Source organism: Hemiscyllium ocellatum, chromosome 13, assembly GCF_020745735.1.
Source record: "Hemiscyllium ocellatum isolate sHemOce1 chromosome 13, sHemOce1.pat.X.cur, whole genome shotgun sequence".
NCBI lineage: Eukaryota > Metazoa > Chordata > Chondrichthyes > Orectolobiformes > Hemiscylliidae > Hemiscyllium > Hemiscyllium ocellatum.
In genome coordinates this window covers 74,353,191-74,374,059 of record NC_083413.1, presented here as the reverse complement: position 1 = coordinate 74,374,059, position 20,869 = coordinate 74,353,191, and the positions used below count along the sequence as shown (strand labels likewise).

General features: G+C 41.7%; 1 protein-coding gene across 8 annotated transcripts in view; it reads left to right on the top strand.

Moving 5' to 3' along the window:
- Nucleotides 1-20,869, top strand: part of yeats2 (YEATS domain containing 2) — a 130,518-nt gene that overhangs the window by 27,551 nt on the left and 82,098 nt on the right. For 6 of the 8 annotated variants that reach the window (XM_060834941.1, XM_060834943.1, XM_060834939.1 and 3 more), the window contains 7 exons: nucleotides 7-168; nucleotides 7,075-7,186; nucleotides 8,668-8,712; nucleotides 9,815-10,088; nucleotides 12,455-12,700; nucleotides 17,309-17,467; nucleotides 18,782-18,879. In XM_060834941.1, coding sequence (XP_060690924.1) covers nucleotides 7-168; nucleotides 7,075-7,186; nucleotides 8,668-8,712; nucleotides 9,815-10,088; nucleotides 12,455-12,700; nucleotides 17,309-17,467; nucleotides 18,782-18,879 — 1,096 coding nt within the window. The remainder of the gene's footprint in view (nucleotides 1-6; nucleotides 169-7,074; nucleotides 7,187-8,667; nucleotides 8,713-9,814; nucleotides 10,089-12,454; nucleotides 12,701-17,308; nucleotides 17,468-18,781; nucleotides 18,880-20,869) is intronic. The other 2 variants (XM_060834947.1, XM_060834942.1) reach the window with 1 other exon arrangement.

The window sequence follows — 20,869 nt, the reverse complement described above, 5'->3', positions numbered from 1 at the left end:
TTATAGGTACATTCCCCCAGACAAGAGGGAGGAGAATGATCAATCCACCCATAAGTGGATGGTTTATGTGCGAGGTTCACGGAAAGAGCCCACAATTGATCATTTTGTGAAGAAGGTCTGGTTCTTTCTGCATCCCAGTTATAAGCCAAATGACCTGGTGGAAGTCAGGTGAGCCTCCAAGTATCTCATCTTGGACTTTATTTCTATTCTATGCAAGGCAACTATCGAGTTTTTTAAAGTCAGATAGACAAAGTTAAATTTCACACAACACCAAGCTGTAGACCAACAGGTTTACTTGAAAGTACAAGCTTTCAAAGTGCTGTTCCTTCATCAGGTAGCTAGTTGGGCAGGATACACAGGATGCAGAATTTGTAAGTAAAAGATCAAAGTGGCATACAACTGATGCGGTGTATTAGAGAAACCTAGCTGGCTGTTAGGTCTTTAATCACTTAGAATCGGGATACAGATTTTGATTGATTAATATGTAAGTTTTGCACCTTTTCTAGTAGGTACATCCACATACTAAATCAGAAAATTTTATTGTACACAAATAACAAATTCCTCTCCATGTAAACCCTTAACACTATGGCAGTCCCAGTCTATGTTTGGAAAGTTAAAATCCCCTATCATTACCACCCTATTATTCTTACAGATAACTGAGATCTCCTGACAAATTTGTTTCTTGATTTTCCTCTGACTATTAGGGGTCTATAATATAATCCCAGTAAGGTGATCATCCCTTTCTTATTTCTCAGTTCAATCCAAATAACCTCCCTGGCTGTATTTCCGGGAATATCCTCCCTCAGTACAGCTGTAATGCCATCCCTTATCGAAAACGCTACTCCCCCTCCTCTCTTGCCTTTCTATCCTTCTTGTAGCATTTGTATCCTGGAACATTAAGCTGCCAGTCCTGTCCATCCCTGAGCCATGTTTCTGTATTTGCTATGATATCCCAGTCCTATGTTCCTAACCATGCCCTGAGTTCATCTGCCTTCCCTGTTAGGCCCGATGCATTGAAATAAATGCAGTTTAATTTATCAGTTCTATCTTGTTCTCTGCTTTGTCCCTGCCTGCCCTGACTGTTTGACTCACTTCTGTTCTCAATTGTACCAGGCTCTGATTGATCTCTTTCCTCACTATCTACTTGGGTCCCACCTCCTCAACCTTACTAGCTTAAATCCTCCCAAGCAGCTCTAGAAAATTTCCCTGCCAGTATATTAGTCCCCCTCCCATGTAGGTGCAATCCATCCTTCTTGTACAGGTCACTTCTACCCCAAAAGAGGTTTCAGTGATCCAAAAAATGTGAATCCTTCTCCCATACACCAGCTCCTCAGCCATGCTTCAGAATCTCAATCTTTTTCCTTCCTATGTCATTGGTTCCAATCAGATCAGATCAGTGACCTCCTGCTGGCCCCTCTCTCCCTTGAGAACATTCTGCATCCTTGATCCTGGCACCAGGGAAACAACACATCATTCTGATTTTTCACTGCTGGTCACAGAAACGTCGATCTGTACTTTGGACTAGAGAGTCCCCTAACACAATTGATCTCTTGGAACCCAACGTACCCCTCATTGCATTAGACCCAATGTCAATACCAGAAACTTGGCTGTTTGTGCTATGTTCCCCTGAGAATCCATCACCCCCTACATTTTCTAAAACAGCATACTTTGTTTGAAATGGGGATAACCACAGAAGGCTCCTGCGGAAGGAAGGAAGCGGCAGAGACAAACCACTATAAATGCCGGAGGAAACATCACAGAAGCGCTTCACAGGAGGCTCCCAAGTACTGAGGATGTCACCTAGACAGGGGATGAAACGTCTGCAACACAAATTCCCAGCTCGGCGAACAATACCACAATAAGGCTCCTGCACTAACCGCCTACCTCTCTTACCTTTCCTGGAGTTAACCCATCTTTGTGACTGTACCTGTGACTTTTCCTCCTTCCTATAACTGCCATCCATCACAGCCCCTTGCTGTTGTAAATTCATCATTGCCTCTAACTGTCTCTCCAACTGATTCCATTTGATCTGATAGGATTTGCAACCAACAACATTTATTGCAGCTATAATCCTCAGTAACCCGTAAACTCTCCCTAAACTCTCACATCGACAAGAAGAGCATGTCACTCTACTAAAGGCCATTTTTGCTCCTTCACAATCTACAGACCCAGAAAATAGCACCTTCTTATTCCTCTACAACACACTGCTCTAGGTAAAATTAATAGTTGTGGCTTATATTTAAGTTTAATCAAGAGACATATCTCAGTAAACATATAACCAAGAAAGAACCCCCTCTACTCACTACTGCAGACTTACTGTAAGGCAACACTTAAATATTCACTTCTGTTTCTGTGCTGTGACCTCTCCCAAGCAGGTTCCTCTGAGATTAGTTGTGAATTTCACTCTTTGTTAATTTTCCCACATGCACTCTGATGTCCAGCGATACATGAATTCAAACAGCAAAGGCACTAACTGTGCAGGTTCACTGCTGTGTTTCTTTCTCTCTGCACGGACCTCACCAAGAGCTTCCATTGTCTGTTCCCCTCCCTTTTAAAAGTGCTGTTGTTTTGACTTTTGTTTCTGCAAAACTTGACCTAGTCTTGGGAAGTAAGGCAGGGCAGGTGACTGAGGTGTCGGTGGGGGAGCACTTTGAGGCCAGTGACCATAATTCCATTAGTTTTAAAATAATGTTGGAAAAGGATAGACCAGATCTAAAAGTTGAAGTTCTAAATTGGAGAAAGGCCAATTTTGACAGTATTGGGCAAGAACTTTCAAAAGCTGACTGGGTGCAAATGTTCGTAGGTAAAGGGACGGCTGGAAAATGGAAAGCCTTCAGAAATGAGATAACGAGAGCCCAGAGAAAATATATTCCTGTCATGGTGAAAGGAAAGGCTGGTAGGTATAGGGAATGCTGAATGACTCAAGAAATTGAGGGTTTGGTTAAGAGAAAGAGGGTATAGACAGGATGGATCAAGTGAATCCTTAGAAGCGTATAAAGAAAGTGTGAGTATACTTAAGACTGAATTCAGGAGGGCAAAAAGGAGACATGAGATACCTTTGGCAAATAGAATTAAGGAGAATCCAAAGGGTTTTTACAAATACATTAAGGACAAAAGGGTAACTAGGGAGAGAATAGGGCCCCTCAAAGATCAGCAAGGCAGCCTTTGTGTGGAGCCGCAGGAGATGGGGCAGATACTAAACAAGTATTTTGCATCAATATTTACTGTGGAAAAGGACATGGAAGACATAGAATGTAGGGAGATAGATGGTGACATCTTGAAAAAATGTCCATATTACATAGGAGGAAGTGCTGGAGTCTTGAAACGTATAAAAGTTGATAAATCCTCCCAACCTGATCAGGTGTACCCAAGAACTCTGTGGGAAGCTAGGGAAGTGATTGCTGGGCCTGTTACTGAAATAGTTGTATCATTGTTAGTCACAGGTGAGGTGCAGGAAGACTGGAGGTTGGCAAGCGTGGTACCACTGTTTAAGAAGGGTGGTAAGGACAAGCCAGGGAACTATAGACCTGTGAGCTTGACAGGGGTGGTGGGCAAGTTGTTGGAGGGAATCCTGAGGGACAGGATGTACATGTATTTGGAAAGGCAAGGACCAATTAGGGATAATCAACATGGCTTTGTGTGTGGGAGATCATGTCTCACAAATTTGATTGAGTTTTTTGAAGAGATAACAAAGAGGATTGATGAGGGCAGAGTGGTTGATGTGATCTATGCGGACTTCAGTAAGATGTTCGAGAAGGTTCCCCATGGGAGACAGGTTAGCAAGGTTAGATCTCACGGAATATGGGGAGAAGTCGACATTTGGATACAGAACTGACTGAAAGGTAGAAGACAGATGGTGGTGGTGGGGGGTTGCTTTTCAGACTGGAGGCCTGTGACCAGTGGAGTGCCACAAGGATCGGTGCTTTGTCCACTATTTTTCATCATTTATATAAATGATTTGGATGTGAGCATAAGAGGTATAGTTAGTAAGTTTGCAGATGACACCAACATTCGAGGTGTAGTGGATAGCGGTTATGTCAGATTACAACGGAATCTTGATCAGATTGGCCACTGGGCTGAGAAGTGGCAGATGGAGTTTAATTCAGATAAATGTGAGCTGCTGCATTTTGGGTAAGGAGATCTTAGCTGGACTTATATACATAATGGTAAGGTTGTAGAGAGTGTTGCTGAACAAAGGTATATAGCTCCTTGAAAGTGGAGTCGCAGGTACATAGGATATGAAGAAGGCATTTGGTATGCTTTCCTTTATTGGTCAGAGTATTGAGTACAGGAGTTGGGAGCTCATGTTGCTGCTGTACAGGACATTCGTTAGACCACTTCTGGAATATTGCGTGCAGTTCTGGTCTCCTTCCTATCGGAAAGATGTTGTGAAACTTGAAAGGGTTCAGAAAAGATTTACAAGCATGTTGCCAGTGTTGGAGGATTTGAGCAATAGGGAGAGGCTGAACAGGCTGGGGTTGTTTTCCCTGGAGCATCGGTCGCTCAGAGGTGACCTTAGAGAGGTTTACAAAATCATGAGGGGCATGGATAGGATAAATAGGCAAAGTCTTTTCCCTGGGGTGGGGAGTCCAGAACTAGAAGGCATAGGTTAAGTGAGAGAGGGGAAAGATATAAAAGAGACCTAAGGGACAACTTTTTCACACAGAAGTTGGTATGTGTACGGAATGAGCTGCCAGAGGAAGTGGTGGAGACTAGTACAACTGCAACATTTAAGAGGCATTTGGATGGGTATATGAAGAGGAAGGGTTTGGAGGGATATGGGCCAGGTGCTGGCAGGTGGGACTAGATTGGGTTGGGATATTTGGTTGGCATGTACAGGTTGGACTGAAGGATCTGTTTCCATGCTGTACATCTCTATGACTCTATGAGTATAAATCCCAGAATTTCTTTCAAGTCACAGCCCTGAGATAACATAAGGTTTTATCAATATATAAAGAAAGTGACATTTCAGCTCAGACAGTGCATTAAAGGTATGAGGTTAGAGTCTGCCTGTATTCCAACCTGGATTCGGACTGGTTTTGTTTCCAAAGTAGGAATTTATAAATTGACGCATTGACTGACTGCCTACAGATTGCATGCTTTTTGAACAAAATAGAAAGTATTTGTAAATGCAAATTCACAGCATAGACTTACTCTATGTGTATGTGTGTGGTGGACAGTTAAGGACACAGAACTCAGATAGCTTGTATGGAATATGAATTTGAGAATTGTATTATCCTAAAGCTAATACAAGAAGTTAGAGGATAAATAACTGTGTACCCTAATTACATTTTTGAACGATTATTAATAGAATTTATTGCTTGATAAATTGAGAGTGGGTCCTTTCCTGGTTGAAATAAATCCCCTGCTTATGGAGCAAGTTTGGTCTTTTTTACCTTTTATTCAGTGAGAATGAGACTTCTGATGTGCATTGCTTGTATTATATTGCATCCTCTCAGAAACAGCTAGACATTCGGTTGCCAAATTCCTGAGTAGCAGTGATGGCAAGTTGGTGCAGGCTTGAGCTATAAACAGTGTAGTTCCCTTGACTCTGTCCCATCAAATACCCCAAGGTCAAAGATGAGACAAATGCAACCAATCTTTGGGAATCCAAAGGATTGGATGAACAGAAGGAGCTGTGGAGCTGGTCAGAAAGGTTAGTTCACAAGAAGACATGAATTAAGAGCAGGTGTAGGCGATTCAGTCCATCAAGGACAGTCTACCATTCTATAAGATCATGGCTGATCTAATTGTAGCCTGACTGCACTTTATTGATTGCTGCCCACAACTGTTGACACTGCCTCATGCAGTCCTGAATATATTCAATGACCTGGCCTCTCTGTGACAATCTGAGACAAATGGACTGATATTTGAAAGGCCTGCCTTGCAGTGACAAAATGCTGGAGGTGGCCTAAGCAAGCTGAGGGTCAGCTATCAGCCTCCTCATCAAGTCCTAAACTTGAGAGCTGTCAGCCAGTCAGATTAACGGGTGGCTCTAGTAATCTGAGAAGCACCAGAGCTCAGTACTGGACCCTGTCAGGACTACAGGGAGGCCAATTGAGAGCATTGACAGTATCCAGACCCAGGTAGATCCGCAGGCCTTCAAGGTGAGGAGCAGAGGCTTGGGGTGGAGAGATACCTTGATGCATACATGATTTAGAGATGCCAGTGTTGGACTGGGGTGTACAAAGTTAAAAATCTCACAACACCAGGCTATAGTCCAACAGGTTTAATTGGAAGCACACTAGCTTTCGGAGCGACGCTCCTTCATCAGGTGATAATGGAGGGCTCAATCCTAACACAGAATTTATAGCAAGAATTTACAGTGTTATGTAACTGAAATTATACATTGAAAAATTGAAGAGGCAATCAATTTTTCAATGTATAATTTCAGTTACATAACACTGTAAATTCTTGCTATAAATTCTATGTTAGGATTGAGCCCTCCATTATCACCTGATGAAGGAGCATCGCTCCGAAAGCTAGTGTGCTTCCAATTAAACCTGTTGGACTATAACCTGGTGTTGTGTGATTTTTAACTTGATGCATACAGAGCATCTCCTCAGCCCACAATGATGTGTGCCCTCTTTCCACCTTTCAACAAAGCTGTTTTTAAAAAAAAAGACCTTCCCACTCTCCAACACCTGACATTGCTCAGCACATCTTGCCGGTGGATGGGATCTGAAGGCCTTAGGTGGCAGTAATTAGCTAATTAACACTCTCAGTTGGCCTAAATGGGGATAGGGCCATGGCAGCATTACCCAGTCTCATTAAGAATGGTTTAAAGGTAGGTAGAAAGATGAAGGGCTGGCCACCTGATGTATTTTACTGCTTCTAATGTCACAAACATGTCTGGAATTTAGGTGTACAAAATCCAGCCCAAACTCCCTTTCAGCGACACTTTCAGAACAATCTTTGTGAGCAGATGTTTTGGTATTTTGGCTGCAAGATTATATTGTCAAATTTAGTAGCTGGTGGAAAAGTGAATAGTAAGTTACGTAAGCAATAGTTTATTGTTGTTCTCAATTTTTTTTCATGTGGACTGATTTTCATTTTTTAAAATTTTCTGATTAGTGAGCCACCATTTCACTTGACCAGACGAGGCTGGGGTGAATTCCCTGTACGTATTCAGATCCACTTCAGGGACCTGCGCAACAAGAGAATAGACATCATTCACCAGCTGAAGGTACAGCAGTAGTTGGTTGAAGCTCTGCCCCTCATTGTTAATCTGTTAATAAAGGCTTGAAACAGGGAAGAACAATCACTTATCACTGTTGTCAGATCAGTCTGGAAGTTGGGACAAAGGGAGCTTTCAAGACTGAGATCATTAGAATTTTGTTTGGTAAATGCATCATGGGTTATGGTGCCAAGATGGGTGAATGGATTTGAAGTATAATAAGTGCTGATCTAATTGAATGATGGAGAGGCTTAAGCTGTTTCGTTTCCCTAGGGTCCCTAGGGTCTTTGCTCCTAGCTTTGTGCAAGCTGCTGAGCTTGCATTTAATTGAACAGGGCTTCAAATGCAGAATGTATGCCTGTTCAACAAAGCATCATCAGTATACCCTTTGAAGTATGTTACAGAAACTGTTAGATGGTTCTGCAGTGTCGTTAATGTTGTAGTATGAGGAAACCTGGTAGCCAGCTTTCTCACAGCAAACTCCCATAACCCACAATAAGTCTGTATTTCGCAGAATCCCTACACCGTGGAAGTGGACACCTTGACCCTATGAGTCCACATTTTTGTCCTACCCTATCCCCCAACTCTACGTTTTCTATGGCTAACCCATCTAGCCTGCATATACCTGAACAATGGCCATTGAGCAAGGCCAATCCACCTAACATGCACATCTTTGGATTGTGGGAAGAAACCCACACAGACTTGGGGAGAATGTGCAAACTCCACATGGACAGTCGCCCGTAGCTGGAATTGAACCCGGTTCCCTGGTGCCGTGAGAAAGCAGTGCTAGCTATTGTGCCAGCATGCTGCCTTACTGATGGTGTTGGTTATGGTTTGAATATTTCCTGCTAAATATTGCTGTTGGATCTTTTGTTTTCTCCTCCTAAGTAGGTAGTCAGGGCCTTGCTTTAATGTCTAATCAAATGGATTGTATGCACAACACTGCAAAATGCACTGGCATAAACCTAAATTGTATGCTTTGTGCCAATAGTAGAGCCCACACCCTTAGCCTGTCTGAAAATGCTAACTCTGAAGTGTGGATGCATGATATGAATACTATATGAAGTGCCCTCTACATTGATTCAGAGTGCTTCCAAGTTTAAATAATAGGTGCAGAACAAAGATCATTCAACTACATCACAGCAATTGGATTCCTCACTACTTCAGTGCAATATTTCAGTTTCAGGTAGACCATCATTTGGATGAGATTTGCCAAATTGGGTCTATATTAGTCTTGTGATTGAAACTCATGTTACTGTCTGCAAAGATAGAGAAGTCAGACTTAAATTTTTACCCCTATCTACTTGAGTGGAACATGTAGCCCATTATCTTGGCATCAGTTTGGGCTGGATTTATGTGAGATTCTGGAGGTAACTAAGCTACTCTTGAATTTGGTTTCCTTAATACCATTTGCTTTTTTTCTATGCTCATGTTGGGCACTCATAGCTGTCTTTCACTTTTACTGATATAAGTTTGTTTTTTTCCCACAGCTGGATCGAACATACACTGGCTTGCAGACACTTGGTGCAGAAACAGTATGTTTTAGTCTTTCTCTTTTTTTACTCTCTCTCTCTTTCTCTCACTTTCCCTCTGCAGCTTTCTATTTCTTTTACTCTATTTAGCAGCTTCACAGCTGTAGGGACTGACACTTTACAGTCTGAGTTCACCCATCATTCAAGTATGAACCCAAACAGAGTCCAGGTCAGCCATCTAGTACTGAGACCAAATAGTATAGTAGCAGTGAAGATATCTGTGTAAGGGAGTTGGGAGAAAAAATCCTGATTGAGTTCTTTTTTACATATCATTACCCAGAGGTTTGATATAATCACGCTGCTATCACGGTTCAAAGTTTCTTGCGTGAAAAGTTTAATTACTTATTTATAATAATAACTTAGAAATGATATTATTGTATGGTAATTAGGTGAATGCTGTACCCACAACAATGACTTTGCTCACATCCCTTTTGTAGGTGTTGGTGTTGACCTTTATTTAAGTTAAGTGAATGAACTTCTTTTAGTCAGGGGTTGCTTAGGCCAGCTGATAAGTTGTGCTTTTGTCCAGCAATATCACCAGCACAACTTGGAGACTTGTTGACTCTGGCAATGGCACAATTTAAAAATTCTTGTTCTTTGTCTTGAAATTCATGGCCTCGCCCCTTTCTGTTGTCATAGTCTCCCTCTTGAGATGTAACCTTGGCAGATCTCTGCATTTCTCCAAGTCTGGCCATTTGAATCTCTGATTTTCATTGCTCCACTGTTGATGGCTATCTCTTCAGCTATTTTGTACAAAACTCTGGAATTCCTAGCCTTAGTGTTTTCCTTCCTTTTTTTTAAATTTCCGCAGCTCTCTGCTACTTTTCTAAGACATTCCATAAAATTTGTTTGACCGATTTTGCAATCAGCTGTCCTACTGTGATTTTGTGGTTGGTGTCAGATTTTGTTTAATAATGCTTTTGTGAAGATCTTTGGGATGTTTTACAATGTTAAATGCACAATATAGATGCACGTTGTTTTGAGAATTTTGTGTTTGGATTTCTTACCCATTTTTACACTGAGTTTGTTCCTGCGCATCTGATTTATCCATTTGAAGTTTGAGTACTGAAATAATAATGTTCTTTATTTGTTCCCCTTGGAACAGGTGGTTGATGTTGAACTGCACCGTGACTCTCTTGGCGAGGACTACCTTCCCACAGCTCTGGCTCCTTCTGGCTCCTCTACCGTGCTCCTTTCATCATCCTCCTCTTGCTCCTCCTCCTCCAGCAGAACACCTCAGTCTGTCACCCCTTTGCAACCTTCAATGGCCTCCACTCCCCCAATGACATCAGCAGGAGCAGTGCACGTGTCTCTAGCTACTTTGAGTTCTGCCACTGGAAAGCACTTGCACGACTCTCTGGGATTTACTTCAGAAAAAGGTGAACCACGCAGGTCCATGTAGAAACCACATCCTAAACAAGGCATCTTGTGAGCATGCCCAACACAAAATCACATAGAGGCAGACATTTGTGTACAAACCCAAATCAAACATGGAACCTCATATGTATGTATAAGTCCCAAATCCGAATGAGGAGTCACATAAATCGAAGCAAACACTGTGGATACTGGAAATCTGAAATAAAAACAGAAAGCGTTGAAGAAACTTTCAGGTCTAGCAACAGCTGTGGAGCAAGAAACAGAGTTAACTTTTTGACAAGAGTCTGATCAAAAGAAAACTTAAAAGATTTGTTTCTGTCTGCACAGATCTTGCCAATCTGCTGAGTTTATTTTGCCAATTTCTGTTCTTATTTCAAACAGTGACATACATAGATATACAAATTTGAAAGAAAAATAGAGCTACTGGTGTGCACAAATCCCTAAACCTGTAGGAATTACCTACATGTCGGTGCAATGTTCAGCCCCTACATGCATGCACACACAGTCAAGTGGTCGTGCACCTGTATGTATAAATCCCAAAGCAAACACAGTCACATATGTACACATTCTGAAACCAGGTATGGATGTACATAGATGTGTACAACCTCTAAAATTAAACATGGAACTGTACACATATCTATAAACTCCAAAATCAAACACCGAGTCAAACATGTATGTACAAATGAAAGCAAACATGATGTTTATATGTACATGTATGTACAAACCTCAAAACTACATAAACATGGTGACACGGTGGCTCAGTGGTTAGCACTGCTGCCTCACGACGCCAGGGACCCAGGTTCGATTCCACTCTTGGGTGACTGTGTGGAGTTTGCACCTTCTCCCCGTGATTGTGTGGATTTCTTCCAGATGCTCCGATTTCCTCCCACAGTCCAAAGATTTGCAAGTTAGGTAGATTGCCCATGTGCAGGCTAGGTGGGTTAGCCGTGGAAAATACAGAGTTACAGGAATGGGGTAGAGGGATGGGTCTGGGTAGATTGTTCTTTGGCGGGCCGGTGTGGACTCGATGGGACAAATGGCCTGCTTCCTCACTAGTGATTCTATTCTATTCTACTCTAAATGTGCACGCATTGAGATACACTTCTACGAAAATTCAAACCGTCTGATGAAGGGCATGCATGTTTGAACATGTTCCAGATAATATAGTGATAATGAGCTGTCTAAAGTACTTGTATGCTAATGTGGCACAACAAAGTCACAAAGTTCAAGCATTGTGTTTTTGCAAGTGATTTCTCCTGAGTTTATTCTGTCATAATTATAATGTTCCTTTAAGAGATTGGTGTAACTTGTCAATGAAAGTCTTGTAGCAATAATGGGATAAATTATTTAAAATAATGTATTTGAAAGGCAGAATTATTTAAATTCCAATTCTATGTTGATGAGGGACAGCTGATTTCCTGGAAGACCTATGAATACAACCGTCAGGACAGAGGAGGAATAAATAAATATCTTAATTCCCTTCCCCCACGTCTAGAGACATTCAGGCAAATTCTAACATCCCAATACTTGCTTTGATCAGTATTACACTGGTTAGGCAACGAAGCTTGGGGGTTTTCAATATAGTAGTTACAGCAAACAGACTTCAATTTCTTAAGTATCGATACTAATATTCAACCTATTAGAGGAGATTGGAGGCTGGATCGGGTGGGACTTGAACCCAGGCCTCCTGGCACAGAGGCAGGGAACTCTACATCTTGTGCCACAAAAACCCTCTTCCTTGACTACATAAGATTAAGATTGAGATAATTGAGTGTTTAAAATAATTAAAAGAAGGTAGAAGGAAGCTATTTTCTTTGGTCGGAAAGTTGAGAATGGGGAAGGTGTAACCTTAAAATTAGAACGTTTGGGGGTGATATCATGAAGTATCTCTTCATACAAAGGGTGGGAAAAATTCTAGAAATCTTACTCCTGAAGAACAGGGTCAGTTGAACATTTCAGATCTGTTTCTTAGATTCTTGTACGGCAAAGTTATCATGAGATATGGAATCAGTGCGAGTAAATGCAGTTCATATAAAATGTTCCTCAACCATAAGAATCTAGGACAAACACTGAAAATGGTGGAGAAACTCAGCAGGTCTGGCAGCATCTGTGGAGAGAGAAACAGATAACATTTTGCCTCCGGTACAACTCTTCTTCAGTTCGTATTGGACTTGAAATATTTCTCTCTCCACAGATGCTGCAAGACCTGCTGAGTTCTCCAATACTTTCTGTGTTTGGCTTAGTTGCCTATGGTTGAGGAAGATTTTATATGAATAAATCCTCAAAGAAGGATATTGTGAAGGATAAATGGAAGACTTAATTCCTTTAGATGTAATGAAATATGCTTCTGTTTCTTTTATATTTTCAGTTAAGTTAGAAGTTCCTGTTAAAAGTGAAATGGGACCGAGCAGTCACTCAGGACAGACCTCCCTGGAGCGTACACCAACCAGGCCAGTGGCCACTCAGAAGGTCACGTTTGGAACTCATGGAAACTCAGCATTCCAACCAATCACAGCCAGTTGCAAGATTGTCCCTCAGGGGCAGCTTCCCAGCCCTTCTGATTCTCCAGGGAAGTCCTTCCAGCCCATTACCATGAGCTGCAAAATCGTATCAGGTACATCTACTTTCAGCATTAAAGATGAAGCACACGATGCTGGAAAGACTGAAATCTCAGTCTGATCTACGTCATGAGCTGGGGGTCAGGGGGGCTAAATTATCAAGTATTGTGGAATTGAAAAGGAAAATTCTGGAGTATAAATTTGTCAGTTGTGGTAAGCGAAGTTCTAAATTAGAGAGAGGCCAATTTTGACAGTATTATGCAAGAACTTTCGAAAACTGATTGGAGGCAGATGTTTGCAGGTAAAGGGATGGCTAGAAAATGGGAAGCCTTCAGAAATGAGACAACAAGAATCCAGAGAAAGTATATTCCTGTCAGGGTGAAAGGGAAGGCTGATAGATACAGGGAATGCTGGATAACTAAAGAAATTGAGGGTTTTGTTAAGAAAAAGAAGGCAGCCTATGTCAGGTATAGATAGGATAGATCGAGTGAATCCTTAGAAGAGTATAAAGGAAGTAGGAATATACTTAAGAGGGAAATCTGGAGGGCAAAAAGGGGGCATGAGATAACTTTGGCAAATAGAATTAAGGAGAATCCAGTGTGTTCTTACCAATATATTAAGGACAAAAGGGTAACTAGGGAGAGAATAGGGCCCCTCAAAGATCAGCAAGGCGGCCTTTGTGTGGAGCCATTGAAAATGGGGGCAATACTAAATGAATATTTTGCATCAGCATTGTGGAAAAGGATATGTAAGATATAGTCTGTAGGGAAATAGATGGTGACATCTTGCAAAGTGTCCAGATTACAGAGGAGGAAGTGCTGGATGTATTGAAACGGTTAAAGGTGGATAAATCCCCACGACCTGATCAGGTGTACCCAAGAACTCTGTGGGAAGCTAGAGAAGTAATTCGTGAATCTCTTGCTGAGATATTTGTATCATTGATAGTCACAGGTGAGGTGCCGGAAGATTGGAGGTTGGCAAACGTGCCGCTGTTTAAGAAGGGTCATAAAGACAAGCCAGGGAACTATAGACCGGTGAGCCTGACCTCAGTGGTGGTCAAGTAGTTGGAGGGAATCCTGAGGGACAGGATGTACATGTATTTGAAAAGGCAAGGACTGATTAGGGATAGTCTACGTGGTTTTGTACGTGGGAAATCATGTCTCACAAACTTGATTGAGTTTTTTGAAGAAGTAACAAAGAGGATTGATGAGGGCAGAGCAGTAGATGTGATTTATATGGACTTCAGTAAGGCGTTCGACAAAGTTCCCCATGGGAGACTGATTAGCAAGGTTAGATCTCATGGAATACAGGGAGAACTAGTCATTTGGATGCAAAACTGGCTCAAAGGTAGAAGACAGAGGGTGGTGGTGGAGGGTTGTTTTTCAGACTGGAGGCCTGTGACCAATGGAGTGCCACAAGGATCGATGCTGGGACCTCTACTTTTTGTCATTGACATAATGATTGGATGTGAGCATAAGAGGTACAGTTAGTACGTTTGCAGATGACTCCAAAATTGGAGGTGTAGTGGACAGCAAAGAGGGTTACCTCAGATTACAACAGGATCTTGTCCAGATGGGCCAATGGGCTGAGAAGTGGCAGATGGAGTTTAATTCAGATAAATGCGAGGTGCTGCATTTTAGGAAAGCAAATCTTAGCAGGACTTATACACCTTAATGGTAAGGTCCTAGGGAGTGTTGCTGAACAAAGAGAACTTGGAGTGCATGTTCATAGCTCCTTGAAAGTGGAGTCGCAGGTAGATAGGATAGTGAAGAAGGCGCTTGGTATGCTTTCCTTTATTGGTCAAAGTATTGAGTACAGGAGTTGGGAGGTCATGTTGCGGCTGTACAGGACATTGGTTAGGCCACTGTTGGGATATTGCGTGCAATTCTGGTCTCCTTCCTATCGGAAGGATGTTGTGAAACTTGAAAGGGTTCAGAAAAGCTTTACAACTATGTTGCCAGGGTTGGAGGATTTGAGCAATAGGGAGAGGCTGAACAGGCTGGGGTTGTTTTCCCTGGCGTGTCGGAGGCTGAGGTGTGACCTTATAGAGGTTTACAAAATTATGAGGGCCATAGATAGGGTAAAAAGGCAACATCTTTTCCCTGGGGTTGGGGAGTCCAGAACTTGAGGGCAAAGGTTTAGGGTGAGAGGGAAAAGATATAAAAGAGACCTAAAGGGCAACTTTTTCACTCAGATGGTGTATGGAATGAGCTGCCAGAGGATGTGGTTGAAGCTGGTACAATTGTAACATTGAAGAGGCATTTGGATGGGTATATGAATTGGAAGGGTTTGGAGGATATGGGCCAGATGCTGGCAGGTGGGATTAGATTGGGTTGGGATATCTGGTTGGCATGAACAGGTTGGACCGAAGAATCTGTTTCCATGCTGTACATCTCTATGACTCTATAACTCATTTATAGGGTTGACAAAAGCAAAGAGAGAAGTTAATTATGAGTCATCCCATTAGATGCTTCAGTTCCACCCTCTCTTTCCCTTGCACATACTGCCCAACCTGCTTTATACCTTCAGTGATCTCTGTTATTCCAGTGATATCAAGTGAACAAATAGCTGTTTAAACAAAAACAGAAAATTAATAGAAACAATGGGAGTTACGGAAGGATGGGCATTTTAGAACGGATGGATAATTGGCAAGATTGAAGAAGGATAGTATCTTGTTTCAGGGTAGGAATATTGGAAAGGGTGTCAATGATATTAAGGATGGTATGTTGAAAGGATGAGAATAATGAAGTGACAGGAATACCTGCAATGCCAAGGTGCCTTTATGACCTCACATTTTTCCAACTTGTTTTCTGGGCATTTAAATGAATTGAAGTGTAGTCACTGTTGTCACATAGGAAACCGAACACCCAGCTTGTATATAATTAATATTGCACAATAGAATTTGAGATAGTGACCAGATAATTTGTTTCAGTGTTGGCTGAGAGTTGACTATTGACCAGAGAACCAGGCTAACTGACTATGGAATCAGACAGCTCATGCTGGCTTTCTGTTGGAGTGGTTTATTTTGTCCTCCTCGCTCAATCTCTTCTTACAGTCCTGCAAATATTTTCTCTTTAGGTGCTTCACTGATTTCGTATTGAAGGTCTCGATTGAATCTCCTCCTGTTGCCCACTTAGGCAGTATGTTTCAGATCCTAACCACACACTGCGGGGAAAAAATACGTTACTCATGTCACCTTTTGATTCTTTTTCCAGTCAATTTAATTATCCTTTGGTTCTGGACATCTCTGCCAACAGAAATGTTTCCTCTCCATCTACTCAGTTTAGACCCCTCAAGGTTTCAAATATCTCCATCAAATCTCCTCTTAACCTTGCCTTCACTAAATACACTAATGCCAACTTCTCCAATTCAATCATGCAAGCCACTACTTTGAATATTGTCTGTGCACTGTAAAGCCCTTCACGTTGTTCTTCCAGAGTTAGACCAACATTCTGGTTGTATCTGAATTAGTGTTTTATAAAGGTTCATTATAACTTGTTTGCTTTTGATCTCTAACTGTTTATAAAACCAAGATCCCCAAGTCTTTTTAAACACTTCTTTAAATTCCCCAAACATCTTTGTTGGTCTGTGCACATTTGGGCCCTAGGCCTCCTTTCCTCCTGCAGCCCTTTTAGAATTATATCCTTCATTTTATATTGCCTCTCCTCGTACTTTCTGCCAATACTTCACACTACTCTGCATTAAACTTCACCTGCTGCATGCTCACTCATTCATAGTTGGCCTAAGCCTTTTTGAAGTTGATGACTATGTTCCAAAATTGTGCCCTATACAACCAAGTATCACCATATCAGGAACAGTAGTGAGCCGAAAACTGACCTTTGGTAAACAGCCATTCGCCACTATACTCTCTTTCCTGTTATCCAGCCACATTTGTTTCCACACTGTTGTCCTGTGTGTTCCACAATTCTATTTTGTGGTACTTTATTACACACCATTTGGAAGTCCATGTCCACACTTCCTCTCTGATACTGCATTTAAGAGCTCAATCAGGTTATTAACCATGATTTTCCTTTAACAAAGCTATGCTAGCTTTTCTTAATTATTGTTCCATATTTGTCCAAGTGATGATTGTTAATTTTGGCTGCATTATCATTCCTAAACCTTTCTCACCACCAGACTGACTGGTGGTCTTTGAAATAATGGGGTTTTGTTTAGTCCACGTGAGAGGGAAAGTAGGATCTCAGTTTAATATCCCACCCAACATGCAGCATCAATGAACCACAAGACTCCCTCAAAACCGCACTGGAGTGACAGCCTTAAAATTTCTGCTCAGCTACCTAGATTGGGATTTGAACCCACTAACTTGTAATTCAGAGGCCAGCATACTACCATCTAAACTGCAACGGATACAATAACGAAAAGGATAGAAAAGCTGGAAGTGAATGAAGTATGGAAAAATGTTAAAATCTGGGAATACAGAATTGCTGTAATTGTGAAAAACCTAAAGAGTGGAAATGACAGGGATAATGAACAGGATCAAATTTTCGGAATAGGGATAATTTATTTTGCTTAGCCCTTCACTAATTGATGCCTGTGCCTGCTGATCTATAGGGTGTGTTCAAACTGTGGCTACTGTGAAATTGAAGTCTGTGATTTAAAGTAGAAACGTTCGTGATGACATTAATTGTTTTCTCTTACTGTAGGATCGCCAATCTCAACTCCGAGTCATTCTCCTTTGCCACGTACCCCAACCTCTACGCCTGTACACATGAAGCAAGGATCATCTGTCTCCGTAATAAGTAATCCCTACATTATAGTGGACAAACCTGGACAAGTGATTGGAGTGTCAACATCAAACACAGGTAAGAACCCTAACCATTTGCATTCACACATGCATGCGCCATGAACTAAGACTTAGTGTCGTACTGTGATATAATAGGGTGCACCTCATTGTTTGAGTCTAACTTGCTTCATTGTTTAGCTCCAGTTCTTTGCAAGTCTGTTATTTGATACTCTAGTTTGTTAAAATTGACAATCCCTTCAATTTGCTATTTGTGTCACTGCTTTAGTAACTTGGATAAAGCACTTATTATGTGTAGCATGTTGCATTTTGTTTTATTCACTCATGGCTTGTGGGTGTCACTGGCTAGATCAGCATTTGTTACTCATCCCTAATTGCCCAGAGGGCAGTTAAGAGTCAACCACGTTGCTGTGGGTCTGGAGTCACATGTCGGCCAGACATGGTAAGGATGACAGATTTCTTTTCCTAAAGGATATTTGTGAACCGGATAGGTTTTTTCAAACAATCGATAATAGTTTGATTGTCATCATTAGACCCTTAATTCCATATTCATTATTGAATTTAAATTCAGTTATCTGCCATTATGGGTTTTGAACCCAGGTCCCCAGAACATTAGCTGAAATTTCTGGACTAATAGTCTAGCGATAACACCACTAAGTCATTGCACGCTCATCACTTTCCACTGTGATGTGTCACTAGCTTCAGAAGAACTGGCGATCAATGTCAGGAAAGATATTTGATCAGCGGAGTGACACCAACTGGAATGTTCTGTGAGGATTTGGCATAGGTTTAATTAGCCAAAACCCTCTTTCGGTGCTGTAAATGACTCTGTAACAACAGCCTTCAGACTCTGACTGCTTCTTAGCTGAGGTGAAGCTGAGATATGATGTGGAGTTGGATAAAGAATAATGACAAGCATTAATGCTGCTTGGTTAGTCAAATGCACTGCACTGGAGTGAATAGACTAGTGTGAAATAGTTTGTTGCCTCCACATGCTCAGTATCCCAGAATGCAAAGCAGAGACTAATTTGTTATTCAGCTGACTGCTGTGTCAGGTACACACAGTCACGTGTGTTGTACGGTTGATATGAGAGTTTAACCCACTGAGGGCTATATTTCTTGATCAGGTGATTATATTGGGCCAAGGAGTAAAAAAAAATTAAAAAATAGAACACAGCAGTGTTGAAATCCTGCTGTCAGAAACCTACAAATCAAACAGGCTTGTCTGGAATTCTTTTCTCTGCAAAGACGTGAACTGATCAATTTAAAGGTTGAAATAGTGGTCTGCAGGAATATGAATAAACGAAATCTCAACTCACAGTTAGCCTCATGATTTTTCAAGTTCAAGTTTATTACTTCCTTGTTTCATTTGAAGCAGGGAGCCCCACGACAAAGCAGACAGGCATTTCACAAGGGGCCCGGTCACCCATCCCCAAAATGCACGGCAGCAGCTTCATTGCAACGGCTGTGAAGGTAAGGGTTTTCCTGCCCTGTTGAGCTAGCTTTGTTGTCAAGTGAAAGTGCCTGTTGTTTTGAATCTTGACTCTTACCAGCGGATGGCTGTGTTGGTGTAATGTACAAACGTCTCTTTTGAACCCCTCATTTCATTGTACTAGAAATCAACACTTTACTAAACGGACCTCGATGACTGACTTAAGAGATAGTTAGCATGACTGAGCACCATAGCTGTCCACTGAGCAAGAGAAAGAATCCCGGTAACTCCAGATTTGTGCCGAGGGTTCGGTGTGGCGGACGACTATGCCCGCATCCCTGTCAGAATTGCAAACTCAAAACCTGTTTAAAAATATTGAATGATTTGTCCACCTAGATAGTGTCACTATCTGAAGAGCAGGGACTTATAATGAGTGACAAAACAACCAAAGAGGAGTCATCTGGACTTGAAATGTTAGCTTGCTTTCTCTCCATGGACACTACCTGACCTGTTGTGATTTCCAGCATTTTTTGTTTCCAGTACAGATTCCAGCATCTGCAGTAATTTGCTCCTAGAGGAGAGGTGAGGGTATTTTTTTTCCAGTCAGTGTGTTATGATGATCTGGGCTGCTCTATATGATAGAGCCATGGATGTAGATTTAATAATCAATTTTAAAAGGATAGGGGTTAGTATTTGGGAAGTAAATTAATTGCAAGGAAAGTCCAGGAATTTTAGAATTACTAGTGTGAAAGCAGGCTGTTTGACCCATCAAGTCCACACCACCCCTCCGAAGAGTATCCCACCTCAACCCATTCCCCCCTTACCTGTCCCTGTAACCTTGCATTTTCCCATGGCTAATCCACCTAGCCTGCATAGCTGTTCTGAATTGATGGCACAGCCACAATGAGCTGAATAACTCCCTTTGTCTTTATTGATTCTAGCAACTGAACCTAACTATTGTCTGGAAATGCAAGTCTGTACACTGGAGACTGGAGATGGCACAGGTCGATCAACAGTTATTGGAAATACAGTGGGCTGGAAGTGGCTGTGTACAGGATAAACAGGTGTAGGAGATCACTATGTTCACAGGACTTTCTTGCCTTACACACAAATGATCCTCAACTGTGAATGAGTGCTAAATTTGAAGCGATTTCATGGACAAGTACACGCCCAAATTATTTAAATTAACTTAACTGAAACAAAGGGCCAAGTTCAGACAAAGGTCTCACAAGGAAAGAAATTATATTTGACTGTGGCCTTTCGCATAATTTACAACCATTGAGAGCAGCTTTTAGAGTGTATGCAAATATAGCTGCAAGTTTGACTAGGACTGCACATCTAAGCTTCATTCTGTTCTCATCTGATGTCTGTACAAACCCTTCCCAGAAATGATCACTGACAAGCAATTAAAGGAGAATTTTGACTGAGTGGGGGAGTCCAGAACTGGAGGGCATAGGTTTAGGGTGAGAGGGGAAAGATATAAAAGGGACTTAAGGGGCAACGTTTTCACGCAGAGAGTGTTGCATGTATGGAATAAGCTGCCAGAAGAAGTGGTGGAGACTAGTACAATTGCAGCATTTAAAAGGCATCTGGATGGGTATATGAATAGAAAGGGTTTTAGAGGGATATGGATCAAGTGCTGACAAATGGGACTAGCTCAGGTTCGGATATCTGGTCGGCATGGATGAGTTGGACCGAAGGGTCTGTTTCCATGTTGTATATCTCTATGATTCTGTGATCCTTTGCCAGAACAAAAGATTTTTGATTCAGACAGTGCCCTTTGTAGCTCCTTTGTTGGTCCCTGACAGGAGGGGAATGCAGTTGCCAGTTTGCACTCAGCAAGTTCCCACAAATGGAAATGAGGCATTTGTTCTGTCTGATTAATATTGATTGAATGATGTTTGACAAAAAGGGAAAGAACAAACAGGAAAACCTGACTTTATGTAATGACTTTAGCATGTCAGTAGTGCTTTACAGTAACTTTGGAAGGAATACTGGTCAGCACATTGCAACAGCTGCTGAGCTGCAATT